General features: G+C 42.9%; 4 protein-coding genes and 1 pseudogene across 4 annotated transcripts; 3 read left to right on the top strand and 2 right to left on the bottom strand.

Annotated features, from left to right (window-relative positions):
- The first annotated feature begins 390 nt into the window (after positions 1 to 390).
- On the top strand, positions 391 to 2,472 carry LOC18010992. Its single transcript, XM_006392797.2, has 6 exons — positions 391 to 948; positions 1,224 to 1,364; positions 1,465 to 1,752; positions 1,830 to 1,945; positions 2,082 to 2,151; positions 2,235 to 2,472. The coding sequence occupies exons 1-6, from the start codon at positions 490 to 492 to the stop codon at positions 2,238 to 2,240; spliced, it is 1,080 nt and encodes a 359-aa protein (XP_006392859.1). The 5' UTR covers positions 391 to 489; the 3' UTR covers positions 2,241 to 2,472.
- LOC18011144 lies at positions 2,407 to 2,950 on the bottom strand. The gene has a single exon (XM_006392796.2). It carries the CDS (start codon positions 2,931 to 2,933, stop codon positions 2,538 to 2,540), a length of 396 nt encoding a protein of 131 aa, XP_006392858.2. The 5' UTR covers positions 2,934 to 2,950; the 3' UTR covers positions 2,407 to 2,537.
- Positions 2,951 to 5,425: 2,475 nt separating this feature from the next.
- On the top strand, positions 5,426 to 9,458 carry LOC112082811 (annotated as a pseudogene).
- Positions 9,459 to 10,351: 893 nt separating this feature from the next.
- LOC112082810 lies at positions 10,352 to 15,892 on the top strand. The gene has a single exon (XM_024150331.1). It carries the CDS (start codon positions 10,352 to 10,354, stop codon positions 15,890 to 15,892), a length of 5,541 nt encoding a protein of 1,846 aa, XP_024006099.1.
- Positions 15,893 to 16,830: 938 nt separating this feature from the next.
- On the bottom strand, positions 16,831 to 19,081 carry LOC112082809 (meiosis-specific protein ASY2-like). The gene is made up of 4 exons (XM_024150330.1): positions 18,595 to 19,081; positions 18,390 to 18,524; positions 17,631 to 18,328; positions 16,831 to 17,550 (listed from the first exon to the last, which is right to left on the bottom strand). The coding sequence occupies exons 1-4, from the start codon at positions 19,079 to 19,081 to the stop codon at positions 16,831 to 16,833; spliced, it is 2,040 nt and encodes a 679-aa protein (XP_024006098.1).
- Positions 19,082 to 20,847: the final 1,766 nt, after the last annotated feature.

Genomic DNA, 20,847 nt, shown 5'->3' with positions numbered 1-20,847 from the left:
ATCCAAAATATAAGTGAAAATTGGGGCCATCTCTTTTTGTTGATATAATATCTGCATCACATATATATTGTTAAGAATATTAATATTATAATTGAATATTGTCATGGTTATAAATGTTTTCACCATATATATATTTTCTGTGAAGAGAATCTTATAAATGTACTTGTGGACAGTACTCTCTTCCTCACCCGAAGAATCTTCTATTCGTAATACCAATAACTTGGAAACTTTCTGAAGTTTCTGATCGTGTCCGTCCATCTTCTAAGTCAAACATATCCTACAAGTCAAAGAATAAATCACAACCGTTGGATTCGATACAAACGCTGTAACATGACCGTACCAGAACATAGCTACGTGGGATTCTTCACGACTCACGAATCAGCAATAAGATAGCGTCCGTTTCAAATCCCACAACTCGGAGAAACCGAGCGAGTCTGACTCTGAGTCATCCCCGAGTCAACTCGAAACTCGGTTTTTCTTCTCTCCGCCATGGCTGCTTCTTCACTCCACACTTCAATCTCTCCACGTAGCTTCCTCTCTCTCTCGAAACCGTCCCTGAAACCTCACCGCTCCCAAATTTTCCTGAGAAACAAACAGAGAGACTTTGTTTCGCGCGCGTTGATCCATGATGAAATAGATGTGATTCCTGTTCAGAGCCGAGATCGTACGGACCACGAGGAAGGTTCGGTGGTGGTGATGAGCACTGAGACGGAGAAAGATGTGAACGAATCTGTGGTTGTTGGATTCGGCGGTGCGACGAGCGAAGGTCGGCTTTCGTTGGAAGGGTTTTCTTCTTCTTCTTCGGCAGCTGATTTGGGAGACGAGAGGAGGAGTGAGAGCGAAGAGATGGAGAAGATGATTGATCGGAGCATCAACGCCACTATTGTTTTAGCTGCTGGTACTTACGCCATTACCAAATTGCTCACCATCGATCATGATTATTGGCATGTGAGTATTTTCTCTTCGTTTCAAATCTCAGACAACAGTTTGTCCTAATTTCTCAAATCGTGTAAAGGCCTGATTTTGATGTTGCTTGAGTGATTTGTCCTAATGCCCTTTTTGGTTTCCATCACAAAGATTGTGACTTTGATGGTACTTGTGTGTCACATAGTTTTCTTGATGATTCTATTGGAGTTTCTTGAATGTTTATGAATTTTGCTGGGTTGGTTTGTATGGAATCTTGAAGCTTTGTCTTATTTATGGTTTTGTATTTGTAATCTCAGGGTTGGACACTGTTTGAGATTCTAAGATACGCTCCTCAACATAATTGGATTGCTTACGAAGAAGCATTAAAGAGAAACCCGGTTCTTGCGAAAATGGTCATAAGTGGAGTTGTGTATTCTGTAGGAGATTGGATAGCTCAGGTTTTTGTTTTACTCTTTTCTACTCTTAAAGGAATGATTTTTTGCTCGGCCTTTATGAATTCGAACCGTTTGTTAACATTTAACAATCTTTTCTCTCCAGTGTTACGAAGGCAAACCGTTGTTTGAGATTGATAGGGCAAGAACGTTGAGATCAGGACTAGTGGGTTTCACTCTCCATGGCTCTTTGTCTCATTTCTATTACCAGTTCTGCGAGGAGCTTTTCCCTTTTCAAGATTGGTGGGTGGTTCCTGTTAAGGTCGTTTTTGATCAAACCGTGTGGTCGGCTATATGGAACAGTATTTACTTCACGGTTCTTGGGTTTCTGCGTCTTGAATCGCCTCTCAGCATCTTTAAAGAACTTAAAGCTACCTTCTTGCCTATGTTAACAGTAAGAATCTTTCATTCCTCTCTCACTTTTGTAGTTTCAAGATTCAAGATTCAACATACTTTGGTTTTTGAATGCAGGCAGGGTGGAAGCTTTGGCCTTTTGCTCATTTGATCACATACGGTTTGGTTCCTGTAGAACAACGACTACTCTGGGTTGATTGCGTGGAGCTTATTTGGGTCACTATACTTTCGACGTGAGTATCAAACTAACTTTTCAAGTCTCCAGTGTTTCTTAATCTTTAACTATTCTGGTAACATTCTGGTATGAGGAAGACGAACATAGTCTCTAAATCTATTGTTTCCTTCTCTGTGGTCTCTTCTTCATTTCAGTTACTCAAACGAGAAATCAGAAGCTAGAATCTCTGAGTCTGTTGTTGATACATCCATTGATCCCTCCAAGGTACTTGCTACATCCACAACCTTTCGCATTCGATTCACAAGAACATCGATCTAACACGAATTCATGGCTTGTGTTTATAACAGGACTGAGAAAGAAGTATGCCAGAACGGGTTTTATCGTCATCGTATTGTATATACATATACAGAGTTAGCCAAATAGAGGGTCCAGAGATTTGAGATTGTTACAGAACATATGAAAATAATATTCAAATTTCAAATGGATGGATCTCTATGTGTAAGAAAAATGACCAGAATCTTGAATACACCACATAAACATTTTTATTCGATCCCTATTGAGATTAGAAGTTCACATAACATGAAGTAAAAAAGGTTATGTATTGTGTAATTTTGAGCAAAACCCTCCAAAAGAAAAAGAAAAAGGAAGAATCAAGCAGAAGACATATTACAGAGTCGGCTTGGAGTTGGCCGGAAATTCCACCAGTGGTGGCTTATACGACGGTGGCTAGGCGGCGTCAAGGCTCTCTTCAGTATCTCTCTGTTTCCGTCACTTGCTCTCCTCATTAGCTTCTCTCTGCTTGGAACCATATAACCGTGCCGCACGCACCGAGCTGAGCCAGGCCGGCCTGAACACGTGCAAGCCAGCCGGGTCCTTAGACCCGACCCGTGACTTCTTCGGCTGGTTCGGTTCGGTTCGGCCGCCGGCATCTCTAGACCTTCTCGTGGTGGGTATCTTCTTCTTGCAAACTGCATTACTCTCTCTCTCTCTGACTCTCTCTCTCTCAGTCTCTCTCTGTAATTGAAAACTTTCTTATTGGTTCGCATGATTTATATTGGAAATCTGAGGAACAGAAGATCGTTGACGTGGTCCGTATGTACAAAATATTACACATTTATTGCTAAACAACAACAAAAAAAAGATTTTTAAAAAATTGTTTTCTGTGAATTAGGTTGCTTAAAATATTTTAACGTTAACTAATGTGTAATTTTTTTTGTTATTCTTGTTTAGCAATAATATATACAAAACTATGGTTGGCGATGAGAAGGAAACATAGAAATAAATCTAAGCTTTTCGCAAGCTGCATATTATTGCCAACTAATCGTATTAGCTGTCATGAAAAGTGCTTTTTTTTTGTTTTGTTTTGTTCAAAAGCTGTAGTGAAAGAGTAATAACAGTTTTTTAGGTTAAGGTGCTTAGTTTTCATTTATGTTATTTTCTAAAATATCTTTGATTCTATCATTCAAAACATAATGGGTTTTTCTTTCTATTGGCAATCACTACTAAGAAGTTAAATCGACCACATTTTTCTATTCCAACCATGGTGTTTAAGTGATATTTGGTGATGTTGAAACAATGTGAGAGATTTAACAAATTGTCAATTAACAAAAAAGAAACGTTAGAGGTTTTATTCTTAAGGGCATCTCCAACCCACCTCTATTTTAGAGGTAAAAATAGAGATTATATTCCAACCCATCTCTATTTTCACCTCTAAAATAGAGATTACTATTTTTTCCTCTAAATATAGAGGGACTCTATTTTTTTCCTCTATAATAGAGGTGAACTTTTTTATTTATAAAACAGTCCTTTAACTTTTAAATCTTTTTATTTATGCAAAAAGTATAATTTTTTTATGAATATAAATGTGATAATTTTGGTTATAGTTAAAAAAAAATTAAAAACATATGATATTATTAAATATAAAAATTCTCATTGCAAATTAAACTACAAAAAGATAATTACAAATTAAAAATATATAAAAATAAACGAAAAATAACATCAATTTAATTTATGAATTTTTACTTCTAATACTATTATAATATGTTGAAACTTTCATAAAAAAGTAACATAAGTGGGATTAATTTAAAAAATTTAGTAGTCAAAGGTTAGTATTATTATAATTTATGAAAACTTTTATAAAAAGTACAATAAAAGATTAGTTCACAAATTTTATTTATCAAAGTTAGTATTATTATAATTTCTGTAAATTTTTGTAAAAAAAAAAAAGTGGGGATCATTCATAAATTTTATTAATAAAAGGTGTTAACAACAATTAAAAAAAAGAATATACTGAGAATATTCCTTTTTAGAGGGAAAAATAGAGGTAACCATTGGAGACAAATGTACCTCTATTTTAGAGTTCCTCTATTTTAGAGGCAAAAATAGAGGCAACCATTGGAGATGGTCTAAGAGTGTACACAAAAGAAGAAGAAAATAATAAGAAACTTTTCATGCGAAGGGTGGTGGTAGTTATATACTTATACTCCCTCTGTTCAGAATTATTTGATGTTTAAGGTTTTTGTACACAGTTTAAGAATTCATTTAATTTTTTTTTTCTATACTAAAAATATTATTTATAATCCATTTAAATATCATTCAGCCGATAAGAAGACAATCTGCAGAATATAAAAGGTCAAAAACTATAAAAATTCATTAAATTTTGTATTGAAAAGTGAGAACATCAAATAATTCTGAACAAAAAAAATATTCTAAAACATCAAATAATTCTGAACAGAGGGAATATTTTATAAAATTATACTTTTAAAAAAAATTATAAGGTCTATATAAATAAAATAAATATTTATATTATTGGCATATGTCACATAAGATCATGTTGGATTGATACAGAAGGGGCTTCAAACAACCTCGATCTTAGAGGTGTGTGGCTATGAGTTGTGACATACTCATTTCTCATGTACTCTTTTTTGGGGTGATTAATTTTGCTACAACAAATAAAATATTAATTGGATTTATACATCTTCTCGAGAATAAATACGATATCTTATATATCATCTTAATATTTCTACTAAATAGTCGTTTTTGCCAATTCGGTTTAAAGCATCTAAACCGATCTAATTCAAACGCCTTAACCGATAAATAGATGATGGCCCAATAAAATTAAACTTCATGGCCCAATAATATCCTACCCGCCTTGCAACAACCCGATCCAAACATCTTCCCGTTCAATCTCTCACTGAACCTCGAAGCCATAGCCGCCGTTTTCCTTCTTCTTCACCGTCCATCATCGCCGTCTTATTTGCTTATAAATTAATGAAAATCAAGAGTACTCTCTGCATTTAAAAAGGTACTCTTTGCATTTAAAAAAGTACTCTTTGCATCTTTTGCCCATCTTAAACCTTATAACTTTTCTTTTTTCCCTCGTCAATATCTTTAGAACACAATTCTGCTGCCGGAGTTTCCTCAGCAACACCGTAAAATCGGCGTCGTTATAAGGTATTTATGTGATTGTTATCTTTAAGTTTCAGAAAGGGAGCTAAATGTGTTGCGTGTGGTTTACGCAGCTGAAGAAGATAAACAAATGGCTCGCTCCAAAGCTCCTGCAAAGAAGCAGCAAAACAAAGGAATTGATTTCAAGGTTCTTTTATTTAGGGTTTTAAGTAACATTGTCTCTTTTCTTATGAATCTTCAAGTGTTTGGTGCATAATCTATTTTGCAGAAAATCAAGAGAAAGCTCGGGAGAAAATTACCTCCACCAAAGAATACAACTAACACAGAGATTAAATCCAAAGGTAAATATATGTGCTCTCTCCTGTAATATTCAAACATTTTTTCCCCCTTAATTAGCTCAAAATTGCTTATATTTTGCAGCAATTATACTTCCTAAGCAAAGTGTGGCAGCAGAAAAGAATGGCTTTGCTACAAGTAAGAAAGGCTTGACCTTGAAAGAGCTTCTAGGAAAAACTTCTCATCACAATGCTAACGTTCGCAAAAGTACTTTCCTTTTTATTTCTTCTCATGTTTAATTTTGATGTTTTTGGTTGAAGAAAATATGAAACCTGCGGATCAATTTTGGATTTTGTCTTGTGTAGATGCATTACTTGGTATCGAAAACCTTTTCAAAAATCATCCAGCAGAGCTGCACTCGAAGAAATATGCCCCCATACAGGAACTTGGGGGACTCATTTATGATGATGATAAGCAAGTGAGAAAAGCTTTCTATAAACTATTCAAATCTCGGATCTTTCCTGCTTGTAAAGAGGTATGTGTTCTTTTCCCACTTGTTATTTCATCGTTATTCTTACTGGTTTCTTGCCTCTTTGCTTATGCATCCTCTTTTCAAACTTTGCATGTTTTGTAATAACCATGTCTTTTTCTAGTTATATCTGAACAGCCGATTCTTTTTGTGAATCTATTCAGGATAACCAGGGCCGTGTGGTGTCACTTTTGATGCCATACATATTTAGCTTGAATGCTTTTCTACGGGTTCTTATAGGTATTATGGCTCGTATCATGTTTTCTTGAATACTTTTCTACGGGTTCTTATAGGTTTTAACCATGTCTCTGGGATATTGAAGGAGATTGTTGGAGCCTTTATCAATTGTTTCCAAGATTTCATTCCATTGATTCATGCTCCGCGAGGATTGGATGCAAAATCATTAATTGATTGTGTACACCATATCCTTTTGCAGCATATGTTATGCAATCAAGTTCTCTATTCGTAGGCACACTCAAAGACAGACTGAATCTGAACAAGTTACTCTGTTGAAACTGGATCAGGACATGTCATCAATGTTATTAAAAAAGTTATTTGGTTCTTTTCCACTTAATCCCGAAAACAATCTTTCGAAAAAGGTATTAATCATCTTTATACTCTCCCTGCCATTGTTTTGTACTCTCCCTAATGATTATATGTTATGTTATGCTTTGCTTATTATTATTAATAGACCTTGCTAAACACTTGGTTGATTGTTGTGTTGACAGAATGATGAAAGCTACTTTATCCTCAACGGTGTATTGACAGAGATCTTTTTGGAAGTACGTGAATGGAGCCACCTTCCTTGTGATCTTTCCTATAGATTTATGGAGTTTCTTGAGAATACCCTACTAGGCAAGGTTAGCTCTCATTGCTAAATAACTCAAGCTGATTAGTTTTCATTGAGTATTTTTCGATTGTCGTGTAATCCTTCTAATTTCCTTGCAAACATGTATTTTTGCAGATCACGAGGAGTATTAGTAAACCTATTCACGAAAAGACTTTACTTGCACTCGTGCCTTTTGTTCCAAAAGTTACTTTGAGGGTGGACCGTGATTGGAGAGATAATCTTATGGAGGTTCGTCTATACTTTCTTACTTCCTTTGATAGCTAGCAGTAACTTCATGTATATATATATATGGTTGTTTATGTTTTTGAGGCGTTTACTATTACCTTAAGCAATTGCAAACCAGAGTCTCCACTTAAATTAGCCTGCATTACAGTTATCAGAGACTTGATTATCCCTGTAAGATTTATAGAAATACTGATTTATAGAAGATAACGATTGGATTACAAAGGAACTTGAGGAATTTGATAATGGAGCTCCTCCCACTCCCCCTCTTTGAACAAAGAACCCAATTCTTTGATAACCTCTACCAAAACCTTAGACACGCTTATATACTACTTCTTAACTTCTAACATAAAACGACTGTAGATTATTCATTACTACTTAGATAAAACGACAGTGCTGCCTTCATATGTATCATAGAGACATGATATGTACTTCAGTCTAACTTTCCACGCACGCTGATGAAAATCTAAAATCTGTTTTCTTGTAATATCTGCAGAATGGAGATATCTTTTATCCCAATGATCCAACTGTAAATAACTACCAGCGTGCTTGGGTCTACAAACTTCCATCACTGCTTAATCAGTTGGGTGATAAGCATCCAGAATATACCCAGGTGCTAACACATGACTCAATACAATTCTTGCCATTTTTGATCAACTAGGCTCATGTTTATTGTTTTTGTTATTTTTGTTTTTACTTTAGGTTGTTTTGCAACTTTTTCTCGACCTTGGACGAGTTGGATATCTGAAGAATGCTTCCACCACATTTTAGGAAGACTTCAGAAACTTCTTCAACCCTTATCAGGGAGAAGGTGCTACAAAACAGAAAACTGTGTTATGAGATTCTTTCTTAGTGTCACTAAAACTAAAACTCGGTATTGTCATTGTTACAGGCGATGTGCCTGGTGGACCATTTGCTAGTCTCCCCAGGGAAGCCCAAGAACTGGCTCTCTGTTTCTTTTACTACTTCACCATAGACAATTTCAGCTCTTCTATGCTGAGAACAATAGTTTCATGCTGTTTAGGTGAGTATCTCATATTTCTTTCCTTTCCTGATGACTCAAATTTTGATGACAGAATGACCACAAAAAGGGTATTAACCATATATTGCAGATCAACAACTTGAACCAGCTGGGTTGTATCGGATAGTGGAAATTCTTCACACTGCCTATAGAGATGGATATATCCAGATTACAGATCATTTTAGCTTCTTCATCACCTTAATTGCACGTTTCAGAGTTGTACCAGGAGGTTCTTGTCTGGAATCTGCAAGTTTTCGATGATCAATGCTTTCTGATAGCTTCACCTTATTATTATTATGGCTTTATGTTCATTGCAGAGTCGGCGATTGAGTGTGATGAGCGGAGGGAGACAACATTTAAAATCCCTTACAAACCTTGTGTGCTCATGTTTGACAGAAATGGGTGATAGCTCTCTTGTCTTCCAGATTCTAGAGAAAGCTTTTGTCGAACAAATAGTAAGTTCTGTGATTTTGATAATTACCCTTGTCATTTTAAGACACAATCATATAGTTTTGTGGGGAAGACACAGTCATATAGTTAATTATAGCATGTCAAATACTTAAATGGGTACAGATTTTGAAGCCTGCTTTGGACAATGGGTGTAGCATACTCAGAATGATCTGCACGTTGGACTCTAAACCTACCAGACTTTCTGAAAACAGTGTAACTACTCTAAGTGAATTCTTACCGGGATATTTGATCGATATAGTCAATATACCAGAAGATAAGGAGAAGTCTTCTTACATTTACAAACAAACATGTCTCTACTATTTAGTACCTTGCTTTTTCCTGTTTGACCAGAGCTCCAAACTCACAGAAGAGGTTCTGAAAAGAATGCGAGTGATGGTTAGTGAAAACACCAAAGCGATGTTGGAATCACCGGTCCAACAAGAGAGGGAGAGCAGTCGAAACTCGTTGAATATGATACAATGCATCGTCTCTGTGATTCTGCTGATGCACAACGACGTCAAAGTGAGGAAGATAATATCGTCATTCAAGTCGGAGATCGATTTGATTCTGCAAAACGTTATCACGTTGCAGGTGATCATTTGATTTTTTTTTTTTTTTTCTACTCTCTCTGTAACGTTATATATTGCACAACTGCAAATCCATGTTGCTGTTTGAGTTTTCTTACCTCGTAATTTTTCTTGCAGTCCTCGAGCTTGACTGTAGAAGGAAAGCATATGATGAAAAAAATTGTAAGAGAGCGACTTAGGATTGCATCCGATAGCTTAGTAAGATGTACAACTGTGCCAATGGCATGATTTGTGCTCTCGGTTGCTAAAAAAGATACGACTTTGTTTGGGAAAGCACCAGCTTTAATTACAATTTTCTGTAGAATTTTATCCTCTGGTTTTACAGTTGAATAGAGAAAGTTTGTCTTATTTGTGTCTGGCTTTAGAGTTGAATGGAGAAAGTTTGTCTTATTTGTGCGTCTATTTGCTACAAAGTTGAATATTTCAACAACTTTTGAGAATCAGACGTTACAAAAGTAATGTATTACAATCCATAAGAAAAGAAGACCAACTTAATACGCAATATCAAAGCATTTATGGCTTGAACAAGTTTCATAACTGTTGTAGGTGGGCTGAGCACAGCCCCGTTTTTGTAATTTCGTTCAGGCCCATTAACGAAGTGAAAGCCCAATAAGATCAACAAGCCCGTGTGCGAAGAGTAAAACGAGGTCGTTCAAATAGATAATCTTTTTGTATCTAAGGAGCAGTTCGCCACCTCCTCGTGGATGGGACAGCTCGCCACGTCGACATGGATGAAGCAGCTCACCACCACGACGCTCCGATAGACGGTCGGTCAGGTCTATCTACCCGGCCGTCCAAGCTACTCTGACCGAGATGTAACCTAATTTAAACACTATAAATAGCCCTGTAACTTCATTTATTACGGGATCCGTAATCAAAAACAAGGACAAGAATACTCTAGATTTATAATCAAACTCTTACCTCGCAAGCTAACATCGCTTAATTCACCTCGTCCAAACAACCTCGAAACAAACACTTCGAGATCACCTCTATTTAATCAAGAATCTCCGAGCTCAACCTAGACAAATTAACTGAAGTAACCTCGTGTGCGGATACAAAACAACAATTGACGCCCACCGTGGGGCAAAGAGATTTCTTTCTACGCAAAGAGGGGCTCGATAATGTCAGGAGTTCAAATCAATGAGACGACTAGTCTACCCATCTCAACTACAGCCGAAGAGGGATTTCATACGTCACCGGTTAACAATCCAGAGACCTCGAATAGGCAATCACCAACGATAAATCCCGTGGAAATCGCAACTTCGCTCCCAGAAGCGCAAGCTGCAAATCAAAGCACGCCAGCTCCTATCGACGTCGCAACGTTATTCGCAACAATGATGGCTCGAATGGAAGAGCTGAATCATCAGACAAGCGCTCGCCTGAACGAGCTCGCCGCGGCACAACTTTCTTGTCAAGATCAAGTCAACACGTTACATTCGTCAGAGACCCAAGCTCCAGAAAGACGTGCCCAAGAAATTCAACGAGTACAGCGCGCCTTATTCGGAGATTCGCCAGCACCACCAACGACACAAAATCACCCGGCCTCGAACTACGATGAGGTGAACATCGGAGCTCCCGAACACGAAACGCGTCGACCTCAGATAAGAAACTCACAGCAAGACGAAGAAATGCTCGAGATGAGGGCCAAATTGCGAGCCATGACTTCGCTTGTACATCAAGCCACTAGCTCGGCACCCGAGATCGACCGTGTGTTGAAAGAAAGCCAAAGCACGCCGTTCACGACCCGAATCACCGACTTCCCGATTAGAACTCAAGTGAAGTTCAACCTCCCGACATATACAGGCAACTCGGACCCAAGCCAATTCATGACCGCGTTCAGCATTCAAATGGGCCGAGCACGATTCACCCCCGAGGAAAAAGATGCAGGCTTCTGCCAACTGTTCGTTGAAAACCTCGGCAGGGCGGCCCTCGTTTGGTTCTCCAAGTTAAAAGTGAACTCGATTGACAGCTACCAAGCATTGTCGACCGCATTCCTCAAGAGGTACATGAAGTATATCCAAGGCGCAGTTTCCAGCGCCGACCTCTACCAGATCAAACAAGGCGAAAAAGAATCCCTTCGGTCTTTCATCAGCAGGTTCAATGCGATCGTTTCTCGGATCACCGTGACTGACGAAGCATCGCTGCCAGCTCTTCGGAATGCCCTGCGAATCGATTCGAAGTTTCGGGACAGCCTCAAGTTCAGCAAACCCCGAACTCTCGAAGACGCGCTTCACCGTGCCACTTTATACATCGAAGACGAAGAAGAAAAAGAGACCGCGTCGCCAGCAAAAGCGACACCGAAGCAGCAACCTCACAAAGATACCCCCAAACAAGATTATCAGGAACCTCGACAACACCTCGACAATAACTATCGAGGTGATAATCGCCGAGGAGCGACGTACAACATCAGCACTCAACAGCAGCAAAATCACCCATACCAAAACCAATCAAACACCTGGCAGCGAGGAGATCATGGAGAGACACGACCCTTCTGCGACTATCACAACAAGTATGGTCACCCTACTGCGATGTGTCGCGAACTTCAGGCCTACTTGCTCGCAAAATATCGCAAGGGGGAGATCGCATTAGTCAACCAGCCCCAAAACACCACGCCGCGAAACAGCGGGGCTCGACCAACGGCTTCCGCCGAACAGCTTCCACCTCCTCCTCCAACGAACGATCAATCCAACGACAACGTCGCGAAGAGAGACCGTGGAAACCAACCTCGATGTGACACTCCTCCGACATCTCGAAAGAAGGTGTTTTTTATCATGGGAGGCCTATCGACGTGCAACGATTCCGTCAGGTCGATAAAAAAGTACGGCCGCCAGGTCATGCTCGCAGAAAAATGGCAAGTTAAAAGCCCCAAGACCGCCGATAACGATGCGATCACTTTCACCGAGGCCGACACTGAAGGGGTCGACATGCCACATAACGATCCGCTTGTGGTCGAGCTGCGGATCGCGGATTGTGAAGTATCTCGAATACTGGTCGATACAGGAAGCTCGGTCGACCTAATCTTCAAAGAGACGCTTGACAAAATGGCACTGACTAACCATTACCTCAAGTCATCGGTTAAGCCACTCACGGGATTCGATGGAGACACAGTCTACTCGATCAGAACGATCAGGCTTCCAGTCTACGCGGCAAAGACGACTCGCCTCGTCAAATTCGTCGTCGTCGACAAACCCGCCATCTATAACGTAATTTTGGGAACGCCCTGGCTGCAATCCATGAAAGCGGTACCATCGACCTATCATCAATGCCTCAAATTCCCAACCACCTTCGGGGTAAAAACCATCCGAGGTTCTCAGGAGATATCGAGACTCTGCTTCGCCGCAGAGCACAAGCTCCGATCCAAATCCGTGATTCCAGCCAAGGCGTGTCTTACGATTCTACCCGTAACTCAAGTCGATTTGCCAACTCAAGAAAGAGCGAAGCAGGAGCTCGTCGTCCAAGTCAACATCGACGAAAGCGACCCTGAACGATGCGTAGGGATCAGAGCCGATCTAAAGGAGGAAATCAAGGTTGAGCTCGTACGACTTCTTCGCCGAAATGCAACGACATTCGCCTGGTCAGTAAGCGATATGCCCGGGATCGATCCCTCAATCACAAGTCACGAGCTTAACATCGATCCTACGTTTAAACCGATCAAGCAGAAGCGGAGGAAGTTAGGTCCAGAAAAGGCACAAGCTGTCAATGATGAGGTCGAACGTTTGTCAAAGGCTGGATCGATCATCGAGGTCAAATATCCAGAATGGCTGGCAAACCCCGTTGTCGTCAAAAAGAAAAATGGCAAATGGCGAATCTGCGTAGACTTCACCGACCTCAATAAAGCATGCCCCAAGGATAGTTTCCCCTTGCCGCACATCGATAGAATCATCGAGGCGACGGCAGGCAATGAGCTCCTATCATTCATGGACGCCTTCTCCGGGTACAATCAGATCACGATGCATCCCGAAGATCGTGAGAAGACATCCTTCATCACCGATCGAGGAACCTATTGCTATAAGGTAATGCCGTTCGGCTTAAAGAACGCGGGCGCAACATACCAACGACTAGTCAACCACATCTTCGCCGATCAATTGGGACGAACAATGGAGGTTTACATCGACGATATGCTAGTAAAGTCGCTCACCGCCGGTGATCACATCGGCCATCTGCAAGCTTGCTTCACCGTTCTAAATCAATACCAGATGAAGCTCAATCCAACTAAGTGTACCTTCGGGGTAACTTCCGGAGAATTCCTAGGCTACATCGTCACAAAACGAGAAATCGAGACAAATCCGAAGCAGATTGATGCCCTAATCAATCTCCCATCACCTCGCAACACTCGTGAAGTCCAACGTCTTACCGGCCGAATTGCGGCGCTCAACCGATTCATCTCGCGATCCACAGATAAGTGTCTTTCAATCTATCAACTTCTCCGAGGCAACAAACGTTTCGAGTGGGACAGTAAATGTGAGGAGGCCTTCCAACAGCTCAAGGGATACCTCGCCAGCCCTCCAATTTTAGCCAAACCTGAAACAGGCGAAACCCTCTACCTCTATATCGCTGTATCGAGCTCGGCAGTAAGCGGCGTTTTAGTCAAAGAAGATCGAGGCGAGCAGAAACCGATTTTCTACGTTAGTAAAACTCTGGACGACGCAGAAAAACGATATCCGACTTTGGAGAAACTCGCACTCGCGGTCATCATGTCTGCCAGAAAGCTACGACCCTACTTTCAATCCCATTCGATCATCGTCTTGACCAATCAACCACTCCGAACCATACTGCACAGCCCGAGCCAGTCAGGTCGCATGGCAAAGTGGACTGTCGAGCTGACAGAATATGATATTGAATATCGCAATAAGACAAGTGCCAAATCGCAGGTCCTCGCAGATTTTCTGGTAGAGCTTCCGCCAGAGCTAATCCAGACCGACCTACCTGACGAGAAGTGGTCCTTATACGTCGATGGATCCTCCTCGTCCCGAGGCGCAGGTATCGGCATCCGCCTAGAATCTTCGACGAAAGAGATATTGGAGCAATCGTTCCGGCTCAAATTTCCAGCCTCCAATAATGAAGCGGAGTACGAGGCTTTACTCGCAGGACTACGTCTAGCGCAAGGAATCGGGGTCAAAAAAATCGAAGCTTTCTGCGATTCCCAGCTCGTTGCTAGTCAGTATAGCGGCGATTACGACACCAGAAACGACCGGATGGATTTGTATCTTAAAGCCGTCAAAAACCTCGCTGATCGCTTTAAACTTTTCTCACTCACCAGAATTCCGAGGAGTGACAACACCTCAGCAGATGCACTAGCCGCCCTCGCATCGACGTCTGAACCACATCTAAGGCGCGTAATCCCGGTAGAAAGCATCGATTCCCCTAGCATTGTCTTACCTCGAGGAGTATGCGCGGTTCGAGAACTTGAAGCGAACAGATTGGACGCCGTCGAGTTGCCTCCCCCCGAGGTCATCGATGAACCTGCCGAACAAGAGCCAGCAACCGAAGATTGGAGGATCGAAATCTTGCTCTACATTACAGACGGCCAAGTTCCACCCGATCGATGGGCAGCGAGGCGCTTAAAAAATCGAAGCGCTAAATACATTCAGTCACACGGCAACCTCTATCGTTGGAGCTCGACGGGCTCCCTGCTCAATTGTCTTCACGGCGAAGAGACACTCGATGTCATGCGGGAAACACATGAAGGGGCGTGTGGAAATCACTCCAACGGTCGAGCTCTCGCTCTAAAAATCAAGAACCACGGTCATTTTTGGCCAACAATGCTTACCGATTGCGATCGATTCGTAGCTCGCTGCGAGCAATGCCAACGACATGCGCCAATGATCCACGCACCAGCCGAGCTTCTGGCTGCTTCCTCGCCACCTTATCTCTTCATGCGATGGGCGATGGACATCATCGGTCCACTTCCTCGATCCCGACAAAAACGATTCATACTTATCATCACCGATTACTTTACGAAATGGGTCGAGGCCGAGTCCTACGCCAAAATCAAAGCAACCGACGTGAAGAACTTTGTCTGGAAAAATATCATATGCCGTCACGGATTGCCCTACGAGATCGTCACCGATAATGGTTCCCAGTTCATCTCCGATGTATTCGAGGACTTCTGTGCCAAATGGAAAATACGACTTAGCAAGTCAACACCACGATACCCACAGGGAAACGGACAGGCAGAACCGACCAACAAAACCATCCTCGACGGCATCAAAAAAAGACTCGAAGATAAGAAGGGCTTATGGGCGGATGAGCTGGACGGAGTCCTATGGTCACATCGAACTACACCGCGCAGATCGACGAATAAAACCCCTTTCTCGTTGTCTCACGGCATGGAAGCCTTAGCCCCCGTCGAGGTCGGTCTACCAACCATACGCAGAACGATGTTGACACAAGATGGTAAAAAGAACGGAAGAATGATGAAGGAAAGCCTCGACATGCTCGAGGAGGAGCGAGATCACGCCCTGTTACGTATGCAAAATTATCAGCAGCAAATCTCACGATACTACAACAAACGCGTGAAAGGAAGGCACTTCGAAGCCGGCGACCTCGTCCTTCGAAAGGTGTTCGAGAATACCGAAGAATACCGCGCCGGAAAATTGGGCGCAAAGTGGGAAGGCCCTACCAAATCACTAACGTTGTTAAACCTGGTGTTTACGAGCTGATGACGATGGACGGCGAGATGATACCTCGATCTTGGAACTCGATGAACATCAAGCGGTACTACTACTAAAAAAAAAAAAAAAAAAAAAAAAAGGGCGCTCACCGAGCTATACTCGGTCGAGCTATGTCTCGAATGTGAACTATGATCGACTTGATCCCAGTTTGTTGGGTACGTAGGCAACCTCTCACGAGGTGCAGCTATTAATAAAATTTTATTTATACTTCACTCCGACATCTTTTCACTTTGACATCTTTCACATCGACATCCTAGCTAGATGTTCGATCCCCTAATACGCATTTCCCTACAATGCAAAATCTTAATCAATCCTAAGGAACAAAAACCTTACGATTGTGAGAGAATAAGCCGGGACCAGTCCCGCATCCTTTCTTAAATCAGCCGAATAACTACGTCGAGATCATTCTCACTATTCGGACACGATTAATGAAATAAAACAGGGTAAGCCGAGTCATACCTCGCGCCTATTCTTCCCTTAAGCCGAGTTTCACCTCGCACCTATTTTTCCCTCAAGCCGAGTTTTATCTCGCACCTATTATTTCACTCATACCTGTTATTTTACTAAATTTTATCCCGCATCTCGTACCTCGCATCCATTATTTTCCTAGGTCGTCTCGCGCCTATCGTTCGAGAGTATTGTTCCAATAAGTAAGTTCTCACTTCGTTCCAATCTTTTTGAACCAATTTTCACCTCGTATCAAGCATTTCATCTCGAATCTATTGTCGTCTTAATTACGAGCTAAAACTAAGAATACCCCCGTTAATCGTTTTGCTTTGCTTAAATACACCCCGTATTTATTATCTTCTTAAAAAAGCATTGATTGATGAAATTGAGTCGAGTCATTACATTCTAGGCAACATAACAAAATAATAATAAGTAAAAAGAAAAAAGGTGATAGCATATAAAGGACATACAGGTGAGATCTACTCGTCACGCTGACTGCCACCCTCGTGGTCCTCTTCATCCTCGCGATGCCCCTGATCTTCAGCCTCGTCATGATTTGAACCACCGTCCGGAGTCTCGGGATATTGCGGGAGCATTGCGCCTTCCTGAAGATCAGATAGCCGAAGTCTCTCGAGTTTCAGCTCGCAGTCGCGCATGGTCGCCTCGAGATCAGCCCGCAACTCGACCTCTTTGTCCTTCAAGAGATCGAGGCATTCGAGAGTACCTCGAGCCTGAACAAGTTCTAGCTTCACCTTCACAATGGCCTCCTGCTCAGCGATAAAGGTCCTCAATCGATCTATGCGGCCCGAAAACTTGTTCTCCGCATCTGCCCAAATCCGAGTAGTCTCGGATTCTATCTTCTCCTCGGCATGACGTTTGACGCGAGCCACTTCGGACGCGACCACTTTCTCAGCCTGGAGCTTCGCTTCATTGACCGTTTGCAGGTTGCTGATCAGATCCTGGTTTTCCACTTTCAGCTCCTCGATCTTGTCAGTCAGCGTCTTCACGCCTTCTTCCAATTGCTCGGAGCGTCTTTTTTCGACCTGCCACTTCTCTTCAGCTGACTTTTGCCGAGCAATCGCAGCGTCCCGCTCTTCCACGGCCCTCTGCCCAGCGGACTGAGCATTACGAAGCTTCGTTGCAGCAGCTCGAATCGTTCGGTGATATCGACCCCGCGCGCGGTTGCAGCTCGCGATAAACTGATAAAACTTAAATCAGATTGAGATCGAAGCAGAGGTAAAACTTAAGCCAGAAATACGAAACAAAGTTCACAACATACCTTGAAGGCGTAGCCCGCCATGTCTTTGAAGACCGCGTCATCAGCGGCGGGAACCTCGGAGGTAGATCCCTTTATCAATCCGAAGAGCTCGGCGCATTTGTCAGCATTGTTGACAAGGGGCACCCCAGACTCGGGGTAATCAAACTTGAAGCTCCAATCGATCTCCGGAGCCCTACCGTCGCCAGTGAGATCAACCTTCGACCTTTTTCCCGGCTCCTCGCGATCACCACCTGTAACCACCTCGCCGGAGGTTCTCTTCCTTGATCCCTCCTCCGCTGCCGACTCATCAACCTCGGGTTGGTTCGCCCCCCCGGTAAGCTGGGTGGTCTCGACCTCATCCTTGTCCTTTTTCTTCTTCTCTTTTCTTTTTAGCTTCTTCGCCTCCTTCCTAGCTCGCCTCGCAGTTTCATCAGGCCCCTCGACAACTGCCTGACCTTCCTCTTGAGCCCCCGCCTCAGGCTCAACCGTTTGGGCGCGATCCTCAACGAGATCACTGTCTCGACGAGCCTCGACCTCGTTGACAATTTGAGGTGCCGTCGCTTGAGTCGGACGATCTGACTGAGCGGGAGATTCCCGACTTTTATTCCCCCCACTACTGCGATTGGCTCTGAGCCTCGCAGCAAGACTAGGCGCGTTCACTTGAATCGGAGACATCGCGATCGCTCTCTCCCTTAATTGGTTTTCCCTCCTCCAGCTAGCTGTAACAAACTAATATGTTAAACGACGTAAATCAAAAAATTCTGAAGACATCGAACTTACCGTTCGTAATACGGGTAATGGCAGCCTCGACTCTTCGGCGATGGATGTCAGGCCAGTGTTGAATCCCGATTGCTCTGATCTTCTGGATGTTCTCGTGGAAGTTCTCCGGGAAAGCTCCGAGCTGAACGTTGCGATCTGCAAAAGACGAAAACACATTAATAAGAGATAAGGAAAGACTCGAGACACGACCTGACTAGCGATCTACCGATGCTGTCGCTCCACTCGTTCCTAAAATTCCTGGAGGTGTCGACAACCAGCGTCTCATCCACCTTCGCAAAAAAGAAGGACGCCTCCCAGCTCGGCGTCCTGTTGACAGGGTAGACTAAAGAGCAGTCCTTCCTCGCTTTTATTGTGTACGTCCCCGGGATCGAATTGTTCTTTTGAACGTTGGTCATCTCTTCGAAGAAACGCCAATCGACATTGACCCCAGCCTCGCTCCCAAATAGCAGAGCCGCGACCATAAATCGAATTCCCGCAGGGAGAATTTGCGAGAACGCAATGCCTCGACGATCTACATAATCCGTCAGCAGCCTCGGAAGAGGCACCCAGAGGTGGCAAAGGCTGAACCACGCCTTGTAGAGCGTGACCCAACCTTCTGGAGCATACCACGGTCGATCTTCAGGTCCCGGCGCCATCAGCTCGCCTCGAAAGCCGTATCGAAGCTGAAATTCCTCGAGGCGTTGAGCCGTCATCTGAGACGGAATGTCAACTAGTCGATTTTTGATAGCTCCCTTGCGTTTGGAGCCCTTCCGTCGATGTCTGACTTCCTCACCTTGTTCTCCCCCATCTCCCTGCCCATTTTCTTCCTCCCCCCTTCGTCGACCTCGTCCTCGACATGCTCTGAAGCCTCCCCATCACGTCGATCCTCCTCGAAGGGAACTATCTGAAGGTCCGTTTCACCTCGCGGAGACGCCCCTTCAGAGCGGACTCGATCCACTAATTCAGCAGATGGAGACTGTTCTCGATCCGACTGAGTATCGGACCTCGAGGATATTTCAGGAGAAGAGCTCGCACTCTCGGAAGACTCCCTATCAGATCTAGAGCCAGATTCTAAGCTCAACTCGATACGCTGACCCCCCAAAGTCATCATTCAATGATGAATAACAATAAAAAGTTCGCGATAAACGGAAAAGCCACACCGAAAGAGAACAAATCCAAGAGAGAGAAAAATTCTAGAGAGAAGAAAGAGCAAGATTACCTTTTGTAAGCGGAGAAGAAAATGAGAAGAAGAGAAGGAGAGCAGAATATATAAGTGAGAAAAGTGGCGGTTACCGAGAAAAGTAATGATGATCCGGACGCTTCCCAGTATCTTATTTGGATACGGATTCCACGCGCTTCCACTCGCGACTCCTCATTACCTAAGTCGACCGTTGCTTTTTGCGACTCATCGCTTCCCAAGAATCACGCTTCCATTCGCGACTCTTAATTACCTAAGACAGCCGTTGGCCATTTGCAACTCCTCATTCCCCAAAGTATCACCTCGACCCCGAAGATTCCGCATCGATGTCGAAACCCAAAGGGACGAAATTTCTCCACCTCGACGCGTTGAATATCGAAGTAACATTTCCATCAACGGACTGGGGGGGAACAATTGTTGTAGGTGGGCTGAGCACAGCCCCCTTTTTGTAATTTCGTTCAGGCCCATTAACGAAGTGAAAGCCCAATAAGATCAACAAGCCCGTGTGCGAAGAGTAAAACGAGGTCGTTCAAATAGATAACCTTTTTGTATCTAAGGAGCAGCTCGCCACCTCCTCGTGGATGGGACAGCTCGCCACGTCGACATGGATGAAGCAGCTCGCCACCACGACGCTCCGATAGACGGTCGGTCAGGTCTATCTGCCCGGTCGCCCAAGCTACTCTGACCGAGATGTAACCTAATTTAAACACTATAAATAGCCTTGTAACTTCATTTATTACGGGATCCGTAATCAAAAACAAGGACAAGAATACTCTAGATTTATAATCAAACTCTTACCTCGCAAGCTAACATCGCTTAATTCACCTCGTCCAAACAACCTCGAAACAAACACTTCGAGATCACCTCTATTTAATCAAGAATCTCCGAGCTCAACCTAGACAAATTAACTGAAGTAACCTCGTGTGCGGATACAAAACAACAATAACTAGCACTTCCATCAAAATAGGTCCAAAAGGGAGAGCAAATCTTACAACTTCCATGATTACGAAACTTTCGATGTTTTGAAGTCCCAAAAAAAAGAAAAAGAAAAAAGGGACGTGACCAATTCTCTCACCTTGAGCCTCTTGTTTCCCTCCCCTTTAGCTTAAGCTTCATGCCTTCAAGAAGCTGAGATGATTACCCACATGATCAATGTCTTCAAGAGCCCTGGGATGCACTCCGTTACGGCTGACAGGGGACCGTGGAACATTTCTTCAAACTCAGCATGATAAGTTTTCACATTACATAGTTGAAGTAGTAAATAAGGTTCACACTATGTTG

This window comes from Eutrema salsugineum, unplaced genomic scaffold, assembly GCF_000478725.1.
Source record: "Eutrema salsugineum unplaced genomic scaffold, Eutsalg1_0 scaffold_7, whole genome shotgun sequence".
NCBI classification, from domain to species: Eukaryota; Viridiplantae; Streptophyta; class Magnoliopsida; order Brassicales; family Brassicaceae; genus Eutrema; species Eutrema salsugineum.
This window is presented reverse-complemented; position numbering and strand designations above follow the sequence as displayed.